The sequence below is a fragment of the Salvelinus namaycush genome, chromosome 8, assembly GCF_016432855.1.
Source record: "Salvelinus namaycush isolate Seneca chromosome 8, SaNama_1.0, whole genome shotgun sequence".
In the NCBI taxonomy this organism is placed as follows: Eukaryota; Metazoa; Chordata; class Actinopteri; order Salmoniformes; family Salmonidae; genus Salvelinus; species Salvelinus namaycush.
The window spans coordinates 9777268-9797401 of record NC_052314.1 but is presented as its reverse complement, the minus strand read 5'-3'; the positions used below and the strand labels follow the sequence as shown (position 1 = coordinate 9797401).

At 43.1% G+C, this 20134-nt stretch overlaps 1 protein-coding gene across 1 annotated transcript in view; it reads right to left on the bottom strand.

Moving 5' to 3' along the window:
* The window catches only part of LOC120051731 (chemokine-like protein TAFA-5), a 105604-nt gene that overhangs the window by 21942 nt on the left and 63528 nt on the right, over window positions 1-20134 (bottom strand). Inside the window, exon 2 of the mRNA XM_038998615.1 lies at window positions 6926-7075. Within this exon, the coding sequence (XP_038854543.1) occupies window positions 6926-7075 (150 nt within the window). The remainder of the gene's footprint in view (window positions 1-6925; window positions 7076-20134) is intronic.

Here is a 20134-nt window from a genome sequence, read left to right as displayed (position 1 = left end):
TGTATATGTATATACACTGCTCAAAAAAATAAAGGGAACACTTAAACAACACAATGTAACTCCAAGTCAATCACACTTCTGTGAAATCAAACTGTCCACTTAGGAAGCAACACTGATTGAAAATAAATTTCACATGCTGTTGTGCAAATGGAATAGACAACAGGTGGAAATTATAGGCAATTAGCAAGACACTCCCAATAAAGGAGTGGTTCTGCAGGTGGTGACCACAGACCACTTCTCAGTTCCTATGCTTCCTGGCTGATGTTTTGGTCACTTTTGAATGCTGGCGGTGCTTTCACTCTAGTGGTAGCATGAGACGGAGTCTACAACCCACACAAGTGGCTCAGGTAGTGCAGCTCATCCAGGATGGCACATCAAAGCGAGCTGTGGCAAGAAGGTTTGCTGTGTCTGTCAGCGTAGTGTCCAGAGCATGGAGGCGCTACCAGGAGACAGGCCAGTACATCAGGAGACGTGGAGGAGGCCGTAGGAGGGCAACAACCCAGCAGCAGGACCGCTACCTCCGCCTTTGTGCAAGGAGGAGCACTGCCAGAGCCCTGCAAAATGACCTCCAGCAGGCCACAAATGTGCATGTGTCTGCTCAAACGGTCAGAAACAGACTCCATGAGGGTGGTATGAGGGCCCGACGTCCACAGGTGGGGGTTGTGGTTACAGCCCAACACCGTGCAGGACGTTTGGCATTTGGCAGAGAACACCAAGATTGGCAAATTCGCCACTGGCGCCCTGTGCTCTTCACAGATGAAAGCAGGTTCACACTGAGCACATGAGCACATGTGACAGACGTGACAGAGTCTGGAGACGCCGTGGAGAACGTTCTGCTGCCTGCAACATCCTCCAGCATGACCGGTTTGGCGGTGGGTCAGTCATGGTGTGGGGTGGCATTTCTTTGGGGGGCCGCACAGCCCTCCATGTGCTCGCCAGAGGTAGCCTGACTGCCATTAGGTACCGAGATGAGATCCTCAGACCCCTAGTGAGACCATATGCTGGTGCGGTTGGCCCTGTGTTCCTCCTAATGCAAGACAATGCTAGACCTCATGTGGCTGGAGTGTGTCAGCAGTTCCTGCAAGAGGAAGGCATTGATGCTATGGACTGGCCCACTCGTTCCCCAGACATGAATCCAATTGAGCACATCATGTCTCGCTCCATCCACCAACACCACGTTGCACCACAGACTGTCCAGGAGTTGGCGGATGCTTTAGTCCAGGTCTGGGAGGAGATCCCTCAGGAGACCATCCGCCACCTCATCAGGAGCATGCCCAGGCGTTGTAGGGAGGTCATACAGGCACGTGGAGGCCACACACACTACTGAGCCTAATTTTGACTTGTTTTAAGGACATTACATCAAAGTTGGATCAGCCTGTAGTGTGGTTTTCCACTTTAATTTTGAGTGTGACTCCAAATCCAGACCTCCATGGGTTGATGAATTTGATTTCCATTGATAATTTTTGTGTGATTTTGTTGTCAGCACATTCAACTATGTAAAGAAAAAAGTATTTAATAAGAATATTTCATTCATTCAGATCTAGGATGTGTTATTTTAGTGTTCCCTTTATTTTTTTGAGCAGTGTATATACACCCACACACACTACCGGTCAAAAGTTTTATAACACCTTCTCATTTAAAGGTTTTTCTTTATTTTGACTATTTTCTACATTGTAGAATAATAGTGAAGACATCACACTTATGAAATTACACATATGGAATCATGTAGTAACCAAAAAAGTGTTAAACAAATCAAAATATATTTGAGATTTTTCAAATAGCCACCCTTTGCCTTGATGACAGCTTTGCACACTCTTGGAATTCTCTGAACCCGCTTCTCCCTGGAATGCTTTTACAACAGTCTTGAAGGAGTTCCCACATATGCTGAGCACTTGTCAGCTGCTTTTCCTTCACTCTTCGGTCCGACTCATCCCAAACCATTTCAATTTGGTTGAGGTCGGGTGATTGTGGAGGCCAAGTCATCTGATGCAGCACTCCATCACTCTCCTTCTTGGTAAAATAGCCCTACTCAGCCTGGAGGTGTGTTGGGTCATTTTCCTGTTGAAAAACAAATGATAGTCCCACTAAGCGCAAACCAGATGGGATGGCGAATTGCTGCAGAATGCTGTGGTGACTTGTGTGACTTGAATTCTAAATAAATCACAGTGTCACCAGAAAACCACCCCCACACCATAACAACCTCCTCCTCCATGCTTTATGGTGGGAAATACACACGCGGAGATCATTCGTTCACCCACACCGCGTCTCACAAAGACACGGCGGTTGGAACCAAAAATCTCAAATTTCGACTCCAGACCAAAGGACAAATTTCCACCGGTCTAATGTCCATTGCTCGTGTTTCTTGGTCCAGGCAAGTCTCTTCTTATTATTGGTGTCCTTTAGTAGTGGTTTCTTTGCAGTAATTTGACCATGAAGGCTTGATTCACACAGTCTCCTCTTAACAGTTGATGTTGAGATGTTTCTGTTACTTGAACTCTGTGAAGCATTTATTTGGGCTGCAATTTCTGAGGCTGGTAACTCTAATTAACTTATCCTCTGCAGCAGAGGTAACTCTGGGTCTTCCATTCCTGTGGTGGTCCTCATGAGAGCCAGCTTCATCATAGCGCTTGATGGTTTTTGCGACTGCACTTGAAGAAACTTTCAAAGTTCTTGAGATTTTCCGTATTGACTGGCCTTCATGTCTTAAAGTAATGATGGACTGTCATTTTTCTTTGCTTATTTGAGCTGTTCTTTCCATAATATAGACTTGGTCTTTTACCAAATAGGGCTATCTTCTGTATACCACCCCTACCTTGTCACAACACAACTGATTGGCTCAAACGCATTAAGAAGGAAATCAATTCCACAAATTTACTTTTAAGAAGGCACACCTGTTAATTGAAATGCAATCCAGGTAACTACCTCATGAAGCTGGTTGAGAGAATGCCAAGAGTGTGCAAAGCTGTCATCAGGGCAAAGGGTGGCTATTTGAAGAATATAAAATATATTTAGATTTGTTGAACACTTTTTTGGTTACTACATGATTCCATATGTGTTATTTCATAGTTTTGATGCCTGCACTATAATTCTACAATGTAGAAAAAAGTAACAAAAATAACAAATAATTTTGTGAAATTGTGAAAATTATGATAATGGCTTTTTAGTGTAAGTGCTGTTTGAAAAGACCACCTGAAATTTCAGCTCGTTTTGGTGGGATGGAGTTTTGGCCTGCCTGGCGACATTCTCAGGTGGTATAAGTTAATAGATAACAAAGAGAGTTTCAAATATCTCTGCCAAAAGCAGCTAGTTTTCAGGTTACATATCCCTGCCATTAGGATCATCCAATTAGTCCCCTCACTCAGACCACTCCCAGACAGTCCTACATTTTTGCTTGAGAAATTGTGATTTGCTAAGAAGCTATTTCTGTAAATATTTTACCATTTTAATTGAAAACATTCATATAACAGTAGTTTAATTGTTACACAAATGATTTGATAGTGAGATAAAAATGGCTGCATTGGACCATTAACGGATTACATTAATTGGAAACGAAAATGTAATCCTAAACCATTTTTCCATTTATAAATAGGTAGGGTATGGCTACATTGCCATTGTTGATTTGCCGTGGAAAACAAAGAAATGTAATATTTTATTTAAATTCGACAGAATGGTTGCCAAATAGATAAGTCGTCATTAGTCTGCTCAATTAAAAGGATTAAATTGTTCCAATGATAATACCCACCAGAGTGCGAAATATTCATGAAAATGTTGGCAGCAATCAGGATTAAGAGTAAACCCCGACATCCGCTTTAGGGAGAGGTAAATTGATGGCCTATAACGGATGCAATTGAGATCAGCTGTGCTGGTGATTGATGGTTTAACAACAGATCAGATAGCGATAATCTGGGGGGCCATGGATGGTTGCAATTGGCCCGCAGGGTTTGTATCTGTACATAATGTGGTCCACATAATGCCCCCGACATTTGAGATTGTAATATTTAGACAAATTCATATGAAAGGTTATCTGATTTGAATTGTACTTGTTTGGAGACAAGTGACCAAATAATTGAATTTGATATTACAGGTTTCTGTCATCATTTTCCTAAATCTGTGTCAAAAGAGGTGTTAAAAGAGGGCAAATAGTTTTTAAAACACTTTTTGAATAGGTGGCTCAGCTCTGTCTCAGAATCAAAGCTAACGTTCCTAAACTTTGTCATTGTTATGCTAATGTTCATGTCACATGTCAAGTTGTAGCCTTACAGGCAAATTAGACTTCTTTCCTCATATTACTCTACCTGTCATGTCAACAATGCTCTTTTTTTTTTAAATTCTCTTTCTTACTTTACAAAAATATAATTCCCTCCTGAGTTACAATTGTTTGAGAGACTGTAGAGAAACTTTGCAGTCATATTTTGAACCTCTCATCTTTCCAGCTGAGCTTTTAGGTCAGTTGCAATACTCTTCTTCCAAATGTAACTTTTAATGTCCATAATGTTCATAACATGACATGGATCAAAAGGGATCACAATTATGTACTGTAGGTAGAACATAAAATGATCATGAAAAGCAGCAAACTCCGACTACTCAGAATGGCTTGTATCCAATTTCAAATGATACTGCAATGCAACAGAAGTCACTGGAAAACTCTGTTCTCCATGTACTGTCTGGGGTCACAATTACAGTCAGTCTAAATCTTCCCTTCAGCGACTGCCCTCGAACAGGTTGATGATTCTTGATGCTTTCAGTATGATCTGAGAGGAAGAGGCGAAGCGAGAGGGTCCACTCACGTCAAAATCTGTCCATGCGTGAATACAGAGATAAGCAGACTGATAAGCAGACTGATAAGCAGTTCGCCTGCCTTCCCGTCTTTGGGACAACGACTCCCATTGTTAGGGAAGAGACAAGACCATCTCGTCATTATACAGTATCTCTCGTATGATGCTCTACATCACCAGCAGAAAAACACCATTGAAACATGTTGAAAAGAAGGCAACTTTTTAGGTGGATATTTTTTTGGCCTCTAGGCCTTTTGAAAGGCAGTAAAGAATATAATCTTAAATTGAGAAACTACATCTAAGGTACCTCCTTTGTTCTCTCGAAGACACCGGCGATCAATTGAAACGAGTCAACAGCAAAGCAAAGCCACAGCACACACATCTGCCCCTACAGTGACCTTTTGTCCACATTTAAAGGTCTCAGGTGTAACTTATTTTATAATCACAATCGGAAAGAGTAATGGGTCTCCAGTTAAGATGAACTGTACCGTGCCCCGTAAGTCATCCCCCTGGTCTACTGGAGTGATATCATTACATCCAGAGCAGACTTCAACAACGCCACTAATCTACCTGGTGGCAACAGTACCTCAACCCTGACAACAGCACCTTTTCATCTCTTACTCTCTCTTTAACTGAAATCAATACCAGGCACCCTGTCACTTCAGGGAGATGTTGAAAGGGGACCGGATAGCATGAAATAGCAAAGAAGCAAAGTCTATATAAACAACAATGGCTACAAACGCCTGCTTTTTGTTGATTCTGTTGAAGTCTCTATTTCCTATGAACTAATACGCTGAAGGAATGTTTCACACAATATTTCTTTGAGAGTCATTTGCGACGGCAAATGGCAGCTGTTCCCTGTGTGATTAGAAAAAGGCCTTGAGGGTCTTTGAAAGAGATCAAAGTCACAGGTGAAATCATTACATGGTAACATTTCCACAAAAGCAGAGGCAATCTAAACTCCTATTGTGCCTTTGTAAATATAATCCAACTCCTTATGAGCCAAAGACAACACCGCATGGAGGATTACTGATTTAGTTGACTTTTGAGATATTTTTGCCCACATCCTTGCAGTTTGGCTGTAGCAGAGGGCTTAAGATGTGATGGATATATGGATTATCCTGTTAGAAATGTGACCTCTGTGGAACAAAGGAATGGGGATAGAGGACAAAATCATTTGGAGCACGTGGTATTGCAGCTTGGGGACCTTGAGAATTGAGGGGAAGATTAAAAATGATTGAAATCTCATTCGTTTTTTCAGACTGATGGAGTAAACCCTGCTCTATGGTTCGTTCCCCAATGTTTATTTCTGGAACAAACAACAAAAGAAAATGAGTGGCCGAGCTAAGATGCGACCTGACATAAATACCAAGCCTGCAAAGATACGGCATGCTCTAGGTAAGTAAAGGTCACTGAAGTTGTATACCGACATATTTTTAAGAGCAACGACAACCACCAGACACCTCAGGTGTTAAACTTGTCATTAGGATGTTGTGTTATGCGTTTCACTTAGGTAGAGAGGTATCATAGCAACAACAGCTATAGGAAGAGTGTCAAAGGCAAGTTGTCAACAGTAAAGCTGGAAAAACAGGTCACAGCGATCAGCAGCATTCTCAAAATGCCAAAACAAAGTTGAGGGTGACTAAAATAGTCGCTTTGGTGCTAGGCAACATTATAGAAAGGGTACACATTTCTGTCACAACTAGTGCAAAATACCAATTTCAGCCTTTATAAGTTAAGAACCTTTTGAGGGCTTTTGTCAAATCATCTTTGTAAGTATCGCATAAATGGAGAGAAGGTATTTTAACTTGATAGAACGTCCAAAGTAATATAAGCTCAATGGAATCCCCACAGAGAGAGACAATTCTCTGTACAGCCAGTAGCTGCTTTCCAATCCTCCCCAGATGGCAACCAGGTCAAGAACAGCAGGTGATGAAATGCAATGCAACATTCCATTCCCATACGAGATGCCTAAACCACCTCAACAGAGATAACAGAGTAATCCACAACATCAGAAATGGTCCTGGGGATACATAGGGGGTGGTGGCCCAAAGAGGCCCTCGAGGGGAGCTTTCTAAGCCCCTCTCAATCCCTATGCTTGGGGGGGCTCTCACTGAAAGTGAAGAATGGAGGTGGATCTTGGCTCTTACCATCTACACAAGCCGGTCTGGCTCTCGTGGTGCCGGCAATCTGTCCCTTCTTGCAGGCACACCTCGCCGTCTGTCGTGCTATGGTCCGCCGCGGCTGACTGCTGTCCCGGTCCAGAGTGACAATCTCACACGTACCTGCTGCCAACTGACCTGAAGATAGGAAGAGGAAATTATGTCAGACAGATAGGTGGAAGTGAAGGCTATTCCACATGGCAGAATGATCATATGGAGGGAGATACTGTACGTCCAGTGCTTAGACACATTGAGGTGAAAGGTCCCATTAAATGGATACATTTAGCGAAACTAGAACATTGACCAATCAATCATTCACCACCAATCATAACCAATCACAAAGGACCAGTGTCCTTCCTCATGGCCATTCCCCTCACATTCTATAGGCTAACATCATCTCTGACACAGTGGAGACTGTTTTGTGGAGGACGGCTCATAATAATGATGGAACGGAGTCAATGGAATGGCATCAAAACATGTGTTTGATGTATTTGATACCATTCCACATATTCCGCTCCAGCCATTACCAGGAGCACGTCCTTCCCAATTAAGGTGCCACCAACCTCTTGTGCTCTGACACCATCACACGTGATAAAATGGTCTCTAGAGGTTTCCTTAGAAATCCACTTATACCTCCCAGTCATATTTCAGTGTTCATTTCCCTTCCTCAGTGCATGGATGAGGTGGGACAGTGGTTTGGTTGGACACCAGAGTTGTTGATGTATCTAAGTTCTGGGACCTTTTGACCTAGCTCCTGATTGGAGATTAACCTGTGTGATTGGACTGGCCCTGGGGTCTTCTCCATAGGGATTCAGTGGGCTCTCAGAGTCAGCGGTTGTAATTTGCAAGCAGCGTGGTGTGGTGATTTAATCTGGCCCCAAGTCACAGTGTAGAGGTTCTGGGGAGTTAATTAAGTTTACTGCAGGGACACATCCAGAGTAATGGTGGGCTGTCGGATAGTGATTCAGAGAGAAATGTTCCAGCCTCTCAGAGGGTTCCCAGTTAAAATGGAGATGGAAAGAAGCACAACACATCTGTTCTCTGGTATAACCGGAGCAGGTAGCCTAGCAGTTAAGAATGTCGCGCCAGTAACTGGAAGGTCGCTGGTTTGAATCCCAGAGCTCACTAGGGGAAAAATCTGTCAATGTGTCCTTAAGCAAGGCACTTAACCCTAATTGCGCCTGTAAATTGCTCTAGATAAGTGCATTTACTAAAATGTTTGAGAGTAATATTACAGTCAGGATAAATACTGGGATATTAATACTTTGGAATTGGACCTCCTGCCCTCCATACAATTATTTCGCTAGTAATGCAGGTCACACGCTTTGACAAGGCACGACAGTTCTGAAACATTACACTTGATTTGTGCCACATTCATTGTAGATCAGTTACTTTGTAGCTGCATTACATTTAGATTAAAATAACTGAACATGCAGATTCACTGGCATTTAGACCAAGAATCCGTCAGTACAGTAACTACAGCATTGAAGAAATCACTGTCATATGTTTTACTGTATACACAACAGTGCACTGTCAATGCATAACCATTGGGCCATTTGAGCTATATCCACAGGCCCGGGGAAACAGGGAAGGTTACAATCCAATCCCACGTTGCTACATACTGTTGGACATGAGGAACAATAACCCGTGCTCCACATGTACCCCATTTTCCAAATATTTTTTTCTATTAATTTTATTTCACCAGGTAAGCCAGTTGAGAACAAGTTCTCAATTACAACTGCGACCTGGCCAAGATAAAGCAAAGCAGTGTGACACAAACAACAACACACAGTTACACATGGAATAAACAAACATACCGTCAATAACACAATAGAAAAGTCTATACACAGTGTGTGCAAATGAAGTAAGATTAGGGAAGTAGGGAAGATTAGGGAAGTAAGGCAATAAATCGGCCGTAGCAATTTCGCAAAAAAACCCTGGAGTGATAGATGTGCAGAAGATGAATGTGCAAGTAGAGATACTGGGGTGAAAAGGAGAAAATACATACATATATAAATAAAATAAATAACAATATGGGGATGAGGTAGTTGGATGGGCTATTTACAGATGGGCTATATACAGGTGCAATGATCTGTAAGCTGCTCTGATAGCTGATGCTTAAAGCTAGTGAGGGAGATATGAGTCTCCAGCTTCAGTGATTTTTGCAATTCATTCCAGTTATTGGCAGCAAAGAACTGGAAGGAAAGGCAATCAAAGGAGAAATTGGCTTCGGGGTGACCAGTGAAAAATACCTGCTGGAGCGCGTGCTATAGGTGGGTGCTGCTATGGTGACCATTGAGCTGAGATAAGGCGGGGCTTTACCTAGCAAGGACTTATAGATGACCTGGAGCCAGTGGGTTTGGTGACGAATATGAAGCGAGGGCCAGCCGCAGTGGTGGGTAGTATACAGGGCTTTGGTGACGAAACGGATGGCACTGTGATAGACTGCATCCAATTTGCTGAGTAGAGTGTTGGAGGCTATTTTGTAAATGACATCGCCGAAGTCAAGGATCGGTAGGATAGTCAGCTTTACGAGGGTATGTTTGGCAGCATGATGCTTTGTTGCGAAATATGAAGCCGATTCTAGATTTCATTTTGGATTGGAGATGCTTAATATGAGTCTGGAAGGAGAGTTTACAGTCTAACCAGACACCTAGGTATTCGTAATTGTCCACATATTCTAAGTCAGAACCATCCAGAGTAGTGATGCTAGGCGGGCGGGAAGGTGTGGGCAGCGATCGGTTGAAGAGCATGCATTTAGTTTTACTTGCATTTAAGAGCTGTTGGAGGCCACGGAAGGAGTGTTGTATGGCATTGAAACTCGTCTGGAGGTTAGTCAACACAGTGTCCAAATAAGGGCCAGAAGTATACAGAATGGTGTCATCTGCGTAGAGGTGGATCAGAGAATCACCAGCAGCATGAGCGACATCATTGATGTATACAGAGAAAAGAGTCGGCCTGAGAATTGAACCCTGTGGCACCCCCATAGAGACTGTCAGAGGTCTGGACAACAGGCCCTCCGATTTTACACACTGAACTCTGTCTGAGATGTAGTCGGTGAACCAGGCGAGGCAGTCATTTAAGACACCAAGGCGGTTGAGTCTGTCGATAAGAATGTGGTGATTGACAGAGTCGAAAGCCTTGGCCAGGTCGATGAATATGGCTGCACAGTATTGCCTTTTGTCGATGGCGATTATGATATCGTTCAGGACCTTGAGCGTGGCTGAGGTGCACCCATGACCAGCTCAAAAACCAGATTGCATAGCGGAGAAGGTACAGTGGGATTCGAAATGGTCGGTGATCTGTTTGTTAACTTGGCTTTCGAAGACCTTAGAAAGGCAGGGTAGGATAGATATAGGTCTGTAACAGTTTGGGTCTAGAGTGTCTCCCGCTTTGAAGAGGGGGATGACCGTGGCAGCTTTCCAATCTTTGGGGATCTCAGACGATATGAAAGAGAGGTTGAACAGGCTGGTAATAGTGGTTGCAACAATATCGGCGGATGATTTTAGAAATAGAGGGTCCAGATTGTCTAGCCCAGCTGATTTGTAGGGGTCCAGATTTTGCAGCTCTTTCAGAACATCAGCTATCTGGATTTGGGTGAAGGAGAAATGGGGGAGGCTTGGGCAAGTTGCTGTGGGGGGTGCAGAGCTGTTGACCAGGCAGAGCTGTTGACCGGGGTAGGGGTTGCCAGGTGAAAAGCAAGGCCAGTCGTAGAAAAATGCTTATTGAAATTCTTGATAATCATAGATTTATCGGTGGTGACAGTGTTTCCTAGCCTCAGTGCAGAGGGCAGCTGGCAGGAAGTGCTCTTATTCTCAATGGACTTTACAGTGTCCCAATTATTTTTGGAGTTTGTGATACAGGATGCAAATTTCTGTTTGAAAAAGCTAGCCTTTGCTTTCCTAACTGCCTGTGTATATTGGTTCCTAACTTCCCTGAAAAGTTGCATATCGCTGGGTTATTCAATGCTAATGCAGTACGCCACAGGATGTTTTTGTGCTGGTCAATGGCAGTCAGGTCTGGAGTGAACCAAGGGCTATATCTGTTCCTGGTTCAACGTTTTTTGAATGGGGCATGCTTATTTAAGATGTTGAGGAAAGCACTTTTAAAGAATAACCAGGCATCTTCTACTGACGGAATGAGGTCAATATCTTTCTAGGATACCTGGGCCAGGTCGATTAGAAAGGCCTGCTCGCTGAAGTGTTTTAGGGAGCTTTTTACTGTGATGAGGGGTGGTTGTTTGACCACGGACCCATTACGGACGCAGACATTGAGGCAGTGATCGCTGAGATCCAGGTTGAAGACAGCAGAGGTGTATTTAGAGGACAGGTTGGTCAGGATGATATCTATGAGGGTGCCTGAGTTTACGGATTTGGGGTTGTACCTGGTAGGTTCCATGATAATTTGGGTGAGATTGAGGGCATCTAGCTTAGATTGTGGGACGGCCGGGGTGTTAAGCATATCCCAGTTTACGTCCCCTAAAGTACAAACTCTGAAGATAAATGGGGGGCAATTAATTCACATATGGTGTCCAGGGCGCAGCTGGGGGCTTAGGGGGGTCTGTAAAAAGCGGCAACAGTGAGAGACTTATTTCTGGAAAGGTGGATTTTTAAAAGTAGAAGCTCGAACTGTTTGGGCACAGACCTGGATAGCATGACAGAACTCTGCAGGCTATCTCTGCAGTAGATTGCAACTCCAGCCCCTTTGGCGGAAAATGGTATAGTTGGGGATGAACATTTCAGAATCTTTGGTGGCCTTCCTAAGCCAGGATTCAGACACGGCTAGGACATCAGGGTTGGCAGAGTGTGCTAAAGCAGTGGAAAAAAACACTTAGGGAGGAGGCTTCTCATGTTAACATGCATGAAACCAAGGCTTTTACGGTTACAGAAGTCAACAAACGATAGCACCTGGGGAATAGGAGTGGAACTCTGGGCTACAGGGCCTGGGTTAACCTCTACATCACCAGAGGAACAGAGGAGGAGTAGGATAAGGGTACAGCTAAAGGCTATAAGACCTGGTCGTCTATTGCCTTGGGGACAGAGAATAAAAGGAGCAGATTTCTGCTTGTGGTAGAATAGATTCAAGGCATAATGTACAGACAAGGGTATGGTAAGAATGTGTTGCGTGATGATGAGAGAGGTTTCGTCTCTGGAGTTATCAATTAACAGAGGTGAGGTCTCCGCATGTGTGTGGGGTTGGACGAAAGAGCTATCTAAGGCAATTTGAGCAGGACTGAGGGCTCTACAGTGAAATAAAGCAATAAAAACTAGCCAAGACAGCAGTAGACAAGGCATATTGACATTATAGAGAGGCATAAAGCAATCACAGGTGTTGATCAGGAGAGCTAAGACAACAAGGGGTAAATGGCGAAGAAAGGGCAGAGTGGGTCAGTTAGATACATACAGGACCTGGGTTCGAGGCTGGGGCCGACAGGTAAACAAAATTATGTACCGTGTTATTGAAACAGCGCAGGGGGCATCAGCTGTGTAGCCGAGTGATCATAGGGTCAAAAGAGTAGCAATAGGTGAGACAGGGTGCTGTACGGTATTCACTAATACACTGGGCGAGCAGGGGACACAGCATTCAGAAAAAGCTAACGGGCCTGGGCTAGTAGATGATTCTGCTAGCCCAGTAACAGAATAGCATGTTGAGACCACATCGGGCGATCACGTCGGCAGTCCAGTTGTGATGGATCGGCGGGGCTCCATGTCGACCATAAAGGGTCCAGGCCAATTGGCAAAGGAGGTAATTGTAGCCCTAGAATTAGTTGGTATATGGGCCTCGCTCGAGGCTAGCTGGTGCTTGCTTCGGGACAGAGGCGTTAGCTAACAGTAGCCATTAGTTTGCAGCTAGCTAGCTAGTGTCATGACGTTGGCAGTGGGGGTAGGTTTATGACAGTCATAAATACCACTTTCCCCCTTTTTCTCTCTCCCTACTATAACTGATGTGACATAAGGAAACCCATGGGTTAACATAGAGATTCTGGATAACATCAGAAGTTGGGGGAAATGAACTATATTCTGGTAATCCGACCAACTGAACATATGCGGTGGTACTTAAGGTATATTATGTCAGTTCGGTTGCCCTCTGACACATTCTCATCAATGATAGAATGACAAACTCTACTGTGGAAAGTCTAAACGTCAGAGGTATCGGATTCACATGGAATTGTTGTTTAATTCAAATGTTTGAATATGGCATTATTTGTGAAGAGGTGAAATGTAATTTTAGCTTCCAAATGAGAGATCTGTGCTTTCATAAGTTTTCCTCTGCTCACAGTGGCCCGCCCCTGTGAAGAGGCATGGGTTATAAACTTTTCAGACACACCCCTCTCCCTCCACTATAAAAGCCAGTGACAAGAATATAACTTTCTGTTCCGGGCACACCAGGATGACGGTCCGGTGTCAGAATGGTTCAGATAATAACTATAGATGAAGCCAACATCAGCATGGACTTTGATTGTGAATGGTATGAACTTTGAACTCGTATTCACTACAGAAGTGATATCTCCTAGCCGTTGAGTTAGCAACAGCTAAACGCAGGTTAGGAAGGACAGTCCAAGTATCCCGTCTACTACACACAACGTATCCCGTGACTACCAGAGACATTCTTCAAAGGACAGAGGACTCGGGTTGGCGACACGGTCCATCTACCACCAACCTACTGAAGCGCAGCTCAGAGTAAATATTGATTGCATTTTCCTCTTCAAATGGGCGGTAATTTAGAATGCATAAGATACTGTATTTACGATAGCACAGCTCGCCTATGTTCCAGTCTCCCGCTCTTTCACTAGGACTCAGCCCCTTCCCTTTGTGTAACAAGCTGTCATATCTATTCCGCCCGCCAGGGACGTTTTTCTGTATGACGTAATTTGTGATCAAGTTATGATTTAATTGTATATGTGTGATTCTGTGTGATTAGTTAGGTATTTAGTAAATAAATAATTAAACCCAATTTTGTATTGCTGATTCAACTTGTTAGCCAGGATTCTTGTAGATAATCAAGGACTTACAACTTTCAGATGAGACTGAATAAAATGACGATTAATGTGACTGTTATGGATGTAAAATCTTACTAAATCTTTAAGAGTTTATTCGAAAGATAACAGCTCTATAAATATTATTTCGTGGTGTCCCTCTCTAGTTAATTCATTTTTACATGATTAGTTCAATCAGGTAATATTAATTACGGAGAAATTATTTTATAGAATAGCATGTCATAGCAATTAATCTGGCATAGTCAAAGACACGACACTAGCTAGGAGTAATGCTCCAGCGTAATGATCCAGAGTGGCAGGAATCCGGTGATATGGTAGAGAGACACAGTCCGATATGCTCTGGGTTGATATCACGCTTTGCAGACTTGCAGGTGATTGTCCGAGCTAAGGCTGGCTGATTCCGGGGAAAAAAGGTGAGGACAGCTAGCCGTGGCTAACAGACTAGTAGCTAGTTAGCTGGCTAGCCCCTGATGGAAGTTCCAGTTATAAGGAATAAAAAGAACAGATCCGCACCTCATTGGGTGAGGCGGGTTGCAGAAATCCAGTGATATCGTAGAGAGAAGCAGTCCGATATGCTCTGTGGGTTGCGCTGTGCAGACTGGCAGGTGATTGTCCGAGCTAAGGCTGGCTGAATCAGGGGGGAAAAGGCGAGGACAGCTAGCCGTGGCTAACAAAGACTAGTAGCTAGTTAGCTGGCTAGCTTCTGATGGAAGTTCCAGTTATAAGGAATCAAAATAGCAGATCCGTACCACAAAGGGTGAGGCGGGTTGCAGGAAAGTATATTTTGTTCGTAGATAGAAGTGAGATTAAGATATATACAAAAAAAACAGTCTATTTGACAAGCAAAGCATGAACGTTAACTCATTAGAATGGTCTGTGCTATCCGGCATCCTTGGGATGTCCCAGCCCCCATTGAAGTTGAAATATAAAAATATAAAAAAGGTAAGAGTTAAGGTTAGTGTTTAGGGTATGGACGTTCCAAGGATCCCGAATAGCACTGACCACGTTAGAATTGGCCCTGCCTGTTGTAGCTTTAAGGAGAGAAAGCGAAGGTCCAAGTCTGCCGTAAATATACATTATGCTGCCATAAAATAGGCCTGTCACATTAATGATGGCTAGATGAAGATGTATGTGCAGATGGGGTAAATAAACACTCCATCAAAAGCTGAAAAATGGAGACGGATTAGCAGTCTACTGTATAACTACATCATCGATGTGATTATTGACATCTCACTCAAGCGCTTTCTGGGATTTCTGTACATTCCCTCCTTTGCTCAGATATCATTCTCATTTGGATTGATTTGCTGACTGCAAATGAAAACTCCAAAATGGACATGGCATCTTTATTCTGCATGCTTCTCCTTTTCAAGCATGCCAAGAAACAACCTTGAGCAATGAAATCAAAAAATTTTCCCAGCATATTCTTTCCTTTAGCATCACAGTACACCTATCAAAAAAAGGGGTTGGTTTGTCCTTTCGCTGTTTAAGTTGAGGTAAAGCAAACATACTTTTGTAAGCTCTCTCTTGTTAGGTCTGTGACATTCTTTGTGAGGAAGAATTGAGTAAAATACTGCTCCCATTTTAACCCTACCTTATTCATCTGCTAAATCATAAACAACAAGAGGCCATTATCTTCTTCACATTTATATGAATAGAAAACCTTCTGGAGTTCCCTATCGCATCATGGGCAGCTTAGATCTTACATTTATTTTTTTATTTTATTTATTTTTTCCCCCCCAGGTGTGAAATCTCTGCTTTCCATTGTTGCTGTCTATTTTCTGTCCTGCGTCTGCTGAGCTCGAATGGATGTGGGAGTGCTCACCTCAACAAACAATGTTAAACACAAACAACATTTATTTTGTCATGGCATACTGTAGGTCAAAGCCAGTCACATGTTAAATAATGCTGCATTCACTACTGCCTATGTCGACAATGATGCATAATTTCAGTAACATGTGGTACATACCATACATCAATCATATGAATCCCAAAACTGAACAGATAAACTTCCTGTTGGTGTTCATCCAAAATACTTCCCCCGTCTTTGTTTACCTCATCAACCATTAATCCGAGCTATCCGGAATCCGTGCTACGTCCTTACCAATTGAAGTTGAAATGTAAAATGGTTAAGGTAAGGGTTAAGGTTAAGGTAAAGGTATGAGTTAAGGTTAGGGTAGGGACGTCCCAAGGATCCGGATAGCACTGACCATCAACCATTCTGCTGAATCCAAGGCAGAGTTTATTACTTGTCATAATTCAACCCGTCATAATTCAGGCTACATTTACAAAGGCAAAGAAATATTACACCTCTGTCAGAACTGCCAAAGAAAACCTTTCTCTGGATGAGCCTTGCTGCAACTGTTCTCATCAGAAAACTGAAACTTTCAATCCAATCTATTTCGGGCAGATGAGTTGCTTGAGAACTTCAGTGATTATTGGAAGATTTTCAAGAGATGATTTGATTCTTTCTCTTCTCCCTTTCACCTCATCCAAATAACTCTCAAAGTTATTTCAATGTTCACTCTCTTCCAATGTTACTTCGTTAATGACTTTGCAGCCTTTTGACATAAAACATTTCTAAATGCCCATGTATGTAAGTCTTGGTACGCTACCATTGTTCAGAAATTGTGTAGGTGAGTGTGTAGCGAACCTAATTTTAATTAAATATCAAGTACATTTTCCATTAGAACCAAGGTGGCTTGTTGTACTGCATGACCTTAGATATTTCTCTTTTGTCACAGGAAAATCTGCTATTATTCCATAGTATGTGCAGTAATTATTTTCTGGTTTGGCCTTGTACTATGTTTCCTTGTCAAGAAACAGCTAGAAAAACCATTAAAGAGGGAAGATGAAGAACAATAAGTGAACCCTCATGTTTACGCATGGTGCTGTGTTTTAATGGAATGTATTCCAAACCCCTGCGAGATCCGCTTATACTCCACTGGGTCTAAATACGACATTTTTTCCCCCACGTTACATACTTCCCCATCCCCTTCCATGAGAAACCAGAAATGTTGTTGGCTTTTTTTCAACCACTTTATTTGGACGCTGGGGAACCCTGAGGGGTATACGATATACTGCATGTAGCTAGATGTACCCAGGCTTTTTTTAATTAGCTAGTTTCAGTTAGTTTCACATTCCAGCTCAGGTTTCATCCGTACTACGATGGTGGATATTGCTCGTTCGTCTGCCGCCAACTCTAACAGGCTAATAACTGATCGTGCATGTCACACACGGCCAGTCGAATTTCGAACTCGTCATTGAGACAATGCTGAAACATCAATCCATGAGGGAGCCAGTGCCACATTAACATGTTTGCCAAAATCAGCATGAAATTAAAGATATCTTGCAAATTCAGCAGGATATGATGTGAACTAGGCTTTTAGAAGTGCCGTCTTTCTCTTACTACGTATTGTTAATGCCGTCTTTGATGTGCTTTACTGTGCTTATCAACGTTTTACTCTACGTGAACTTTCAAATGTTCCTTGTAATTACAAAATAAGTAATGTGATATACATTTTAATGTCTTTAAAAAATATATATACAGTTGAAGTCGGAAGTTTACATACACTTAGGAAAAGTGAAAATCAATCCCAGAACAACAGCAAAGGACCTTGTGAAGATGCTGGAGGAAACAGGTACAAAAGTATCTATATCCACAGTAAAACGAGTCCTATATCGACATAACCTGAAAGGCCGCTCAGCAAGAAAGAAGCCACTGCTCCAAAACCGCCATAAAAAAAGCCAGACTATGGTTTGCAACCGCACATAGTGACAAAGATCGACATTTTTGGAGAAATGTCCACTCGTCTGATGAAACAAAAATAGAACTGTTTGGTGATAATGACCATCGTTATGTTTGGAGGAAAAAGGGGGAGGCTTGCAAGCCGAAGAACACCATCCCAACTGTGAAGCACAGGGGTGGCGACATCATGTTGTGGGGGTGCTTTGCTGCAGGAGGGACTGGTGCACTTCACAAAATAGATGGCATGAGGCAGGAAAATGATGTGGATATATTGAACCAACATCTCAAGACATCAGTCAGGAAGTTAAAGCTTGGTCGCAAATGGGTCTTCCAAATGGACAATGACCCCAAGCATACTTCCAAAGTTGTGGCAAAATGGCTTAAGGACAACAAAGTCAAAGTATTGGAGTGGCCATCACAATGCCCTGACCTCAATCCCATAGAAAATTTGTGGGCAGAACTGAAAAAGCGTGTGCGAGCAAGGAGGCCTACAAACCTGACTCTGTTACACCAGCTCTGTCAAGAGAAATGGGCCAAAATTCACCCAACTTATTGTGTGAAGCTTGTGGAAGGCTACCCCAAACGTTTGACCCAAGTTAAACAATTTAAAGGCAATGCTACCAAATACTAATTGAGTGTATGTAAACTTCTGACCCACTGGAATGTGATGAAATAAATAAAAGCTGAAATAAATCATTCTCTCTACTATTATTCTGACATTTCACATTCTAAAAATAAAGTGGTGATCCTAACTGACCTAAAACAGGGAATTTGTACTAGGATTAAATGTCAGAAATTGTGAAAAACTAAGTTTAAATGTATTTGGCTGAGGTGCATGTAAACTTCCGACTTCAACTGTATATTCACATTTGCAAGAGGAAGGGAATCTGATTTAATTGGTCCTCAACTTGCGGCTCAGACACTCCATTTTGGATGAATTGTGTCAATTCTGAGTTAGCCTGCCCCGGAGCAGGATAGTTCTGAAGCATTCGTTGTCATAGAAATTAATCTGACTAAAAGATGACTTGTGTGATACCGGTTATCCCGACTTGAACTCAGAGTTGACCAAAGTTACCTCGCTAACTCCTTAAACCAGATACATAGTATACCCTTCTGGTCTCTCTGGAGAGAAACTGCCATTTGTCTGTCGTCCTTTCCTGCATATAGGCCATAATTGTTGGGGCCTGCTAGATATTGGAGTAGGGAGAGTCCATGGGCCCATTCATAGGAGTTCATCAGCATGCGAGAGGGCACCCGCGGTCACTGCAGTGACTGAATGCAGACTTCCCAACGCCTAGGCTTTAATCTCTCCCCTTCATCCATTCATTCAGCCTCAGAAATGGTGTTGTGGATCAGCTGTATGGTAAATATACTCACACACATCCTCTCTCTTTCCCTCTTTCCTCTCTCTCTCCAACTTTTTTTCCCACACACATCTCCCCCTGTGTGACCTTCCATGTCTTAGTACTATCTTAGTACTATCCCCCTTGTGTGACTTTCCCTGTCTTAGTACTATCTCCCCCTGTGTGATCTTCCCTGTCTTAATACTATCTCCCCCTTTCTGACTTTCCCTGTCTTAATACTATCTCCCTCCGTGTGATCTTCCCTGTCTTAATACTATCTCCCTCCGTGTGATCTTCCCTGTCTTAATACTATCTCCCCCTGTGTGATCTTCCCTGTCTTAATACTATCTCCCCCTGTGTGATCTTCCCTGTCTTAATACTATCTCCCCCCGTGTGATCTTCCCTGTCTTAATACTATCTCCCCCCGTGTAATCTTCCCTGTCTTAATACTATCTCCCCCCGTGTGATCTTCCCTGTCTTAATACTATCTCCCCCCGTGTGATCTTCCCTGTCTTAATACTATCTCCCCCCGTGTGATCTTCCCTGTCTTAATACTATCTCCCCATGTGTGATCTTCCCTGTCTTAATACTATCTCCCCATGTGTGATCTTCCCTGTCTTAATACTATCTCCCCATGTGTGATCTTCCCTGTCTTAATACTATCTCCCCCTGTGTGATCTTCCCTGTCTTAATACTATCTCCCCCGTGTGATCTTCCCTGTCTTAATACTATCTCCCCCCGTGTGATCTTCCCTGTCTTAATACTATCTCCCCCCGTGTAATCTTCCCTGTCTTAATACTATCTCCCCCCGTGTGATCTTCCCTGTCTTAATACTATCTCCCCCCGTGTGAACTTCCCTGTCTTAATACTATCTCCCCCCGTGTGATCTTCCCTGTCTTAATACTATCTCCCCCTGTGTGACTTTCCCTGTCTTAATACTATCTCCCCCTTTCTGACCTTCCCTGTCTTAGTACTACCTCTCCCTGTGACCTTCCCTGTCTTAGTACTTCCTCCCCCAGTGTGACCTTCCCTGTCTTAGTACTACCTCCCCCTGTGTGACTTTCCCTGTCTTTTCTTTCCTCTCAGGGTTCGATTCCTTTTCCCCATCTCTG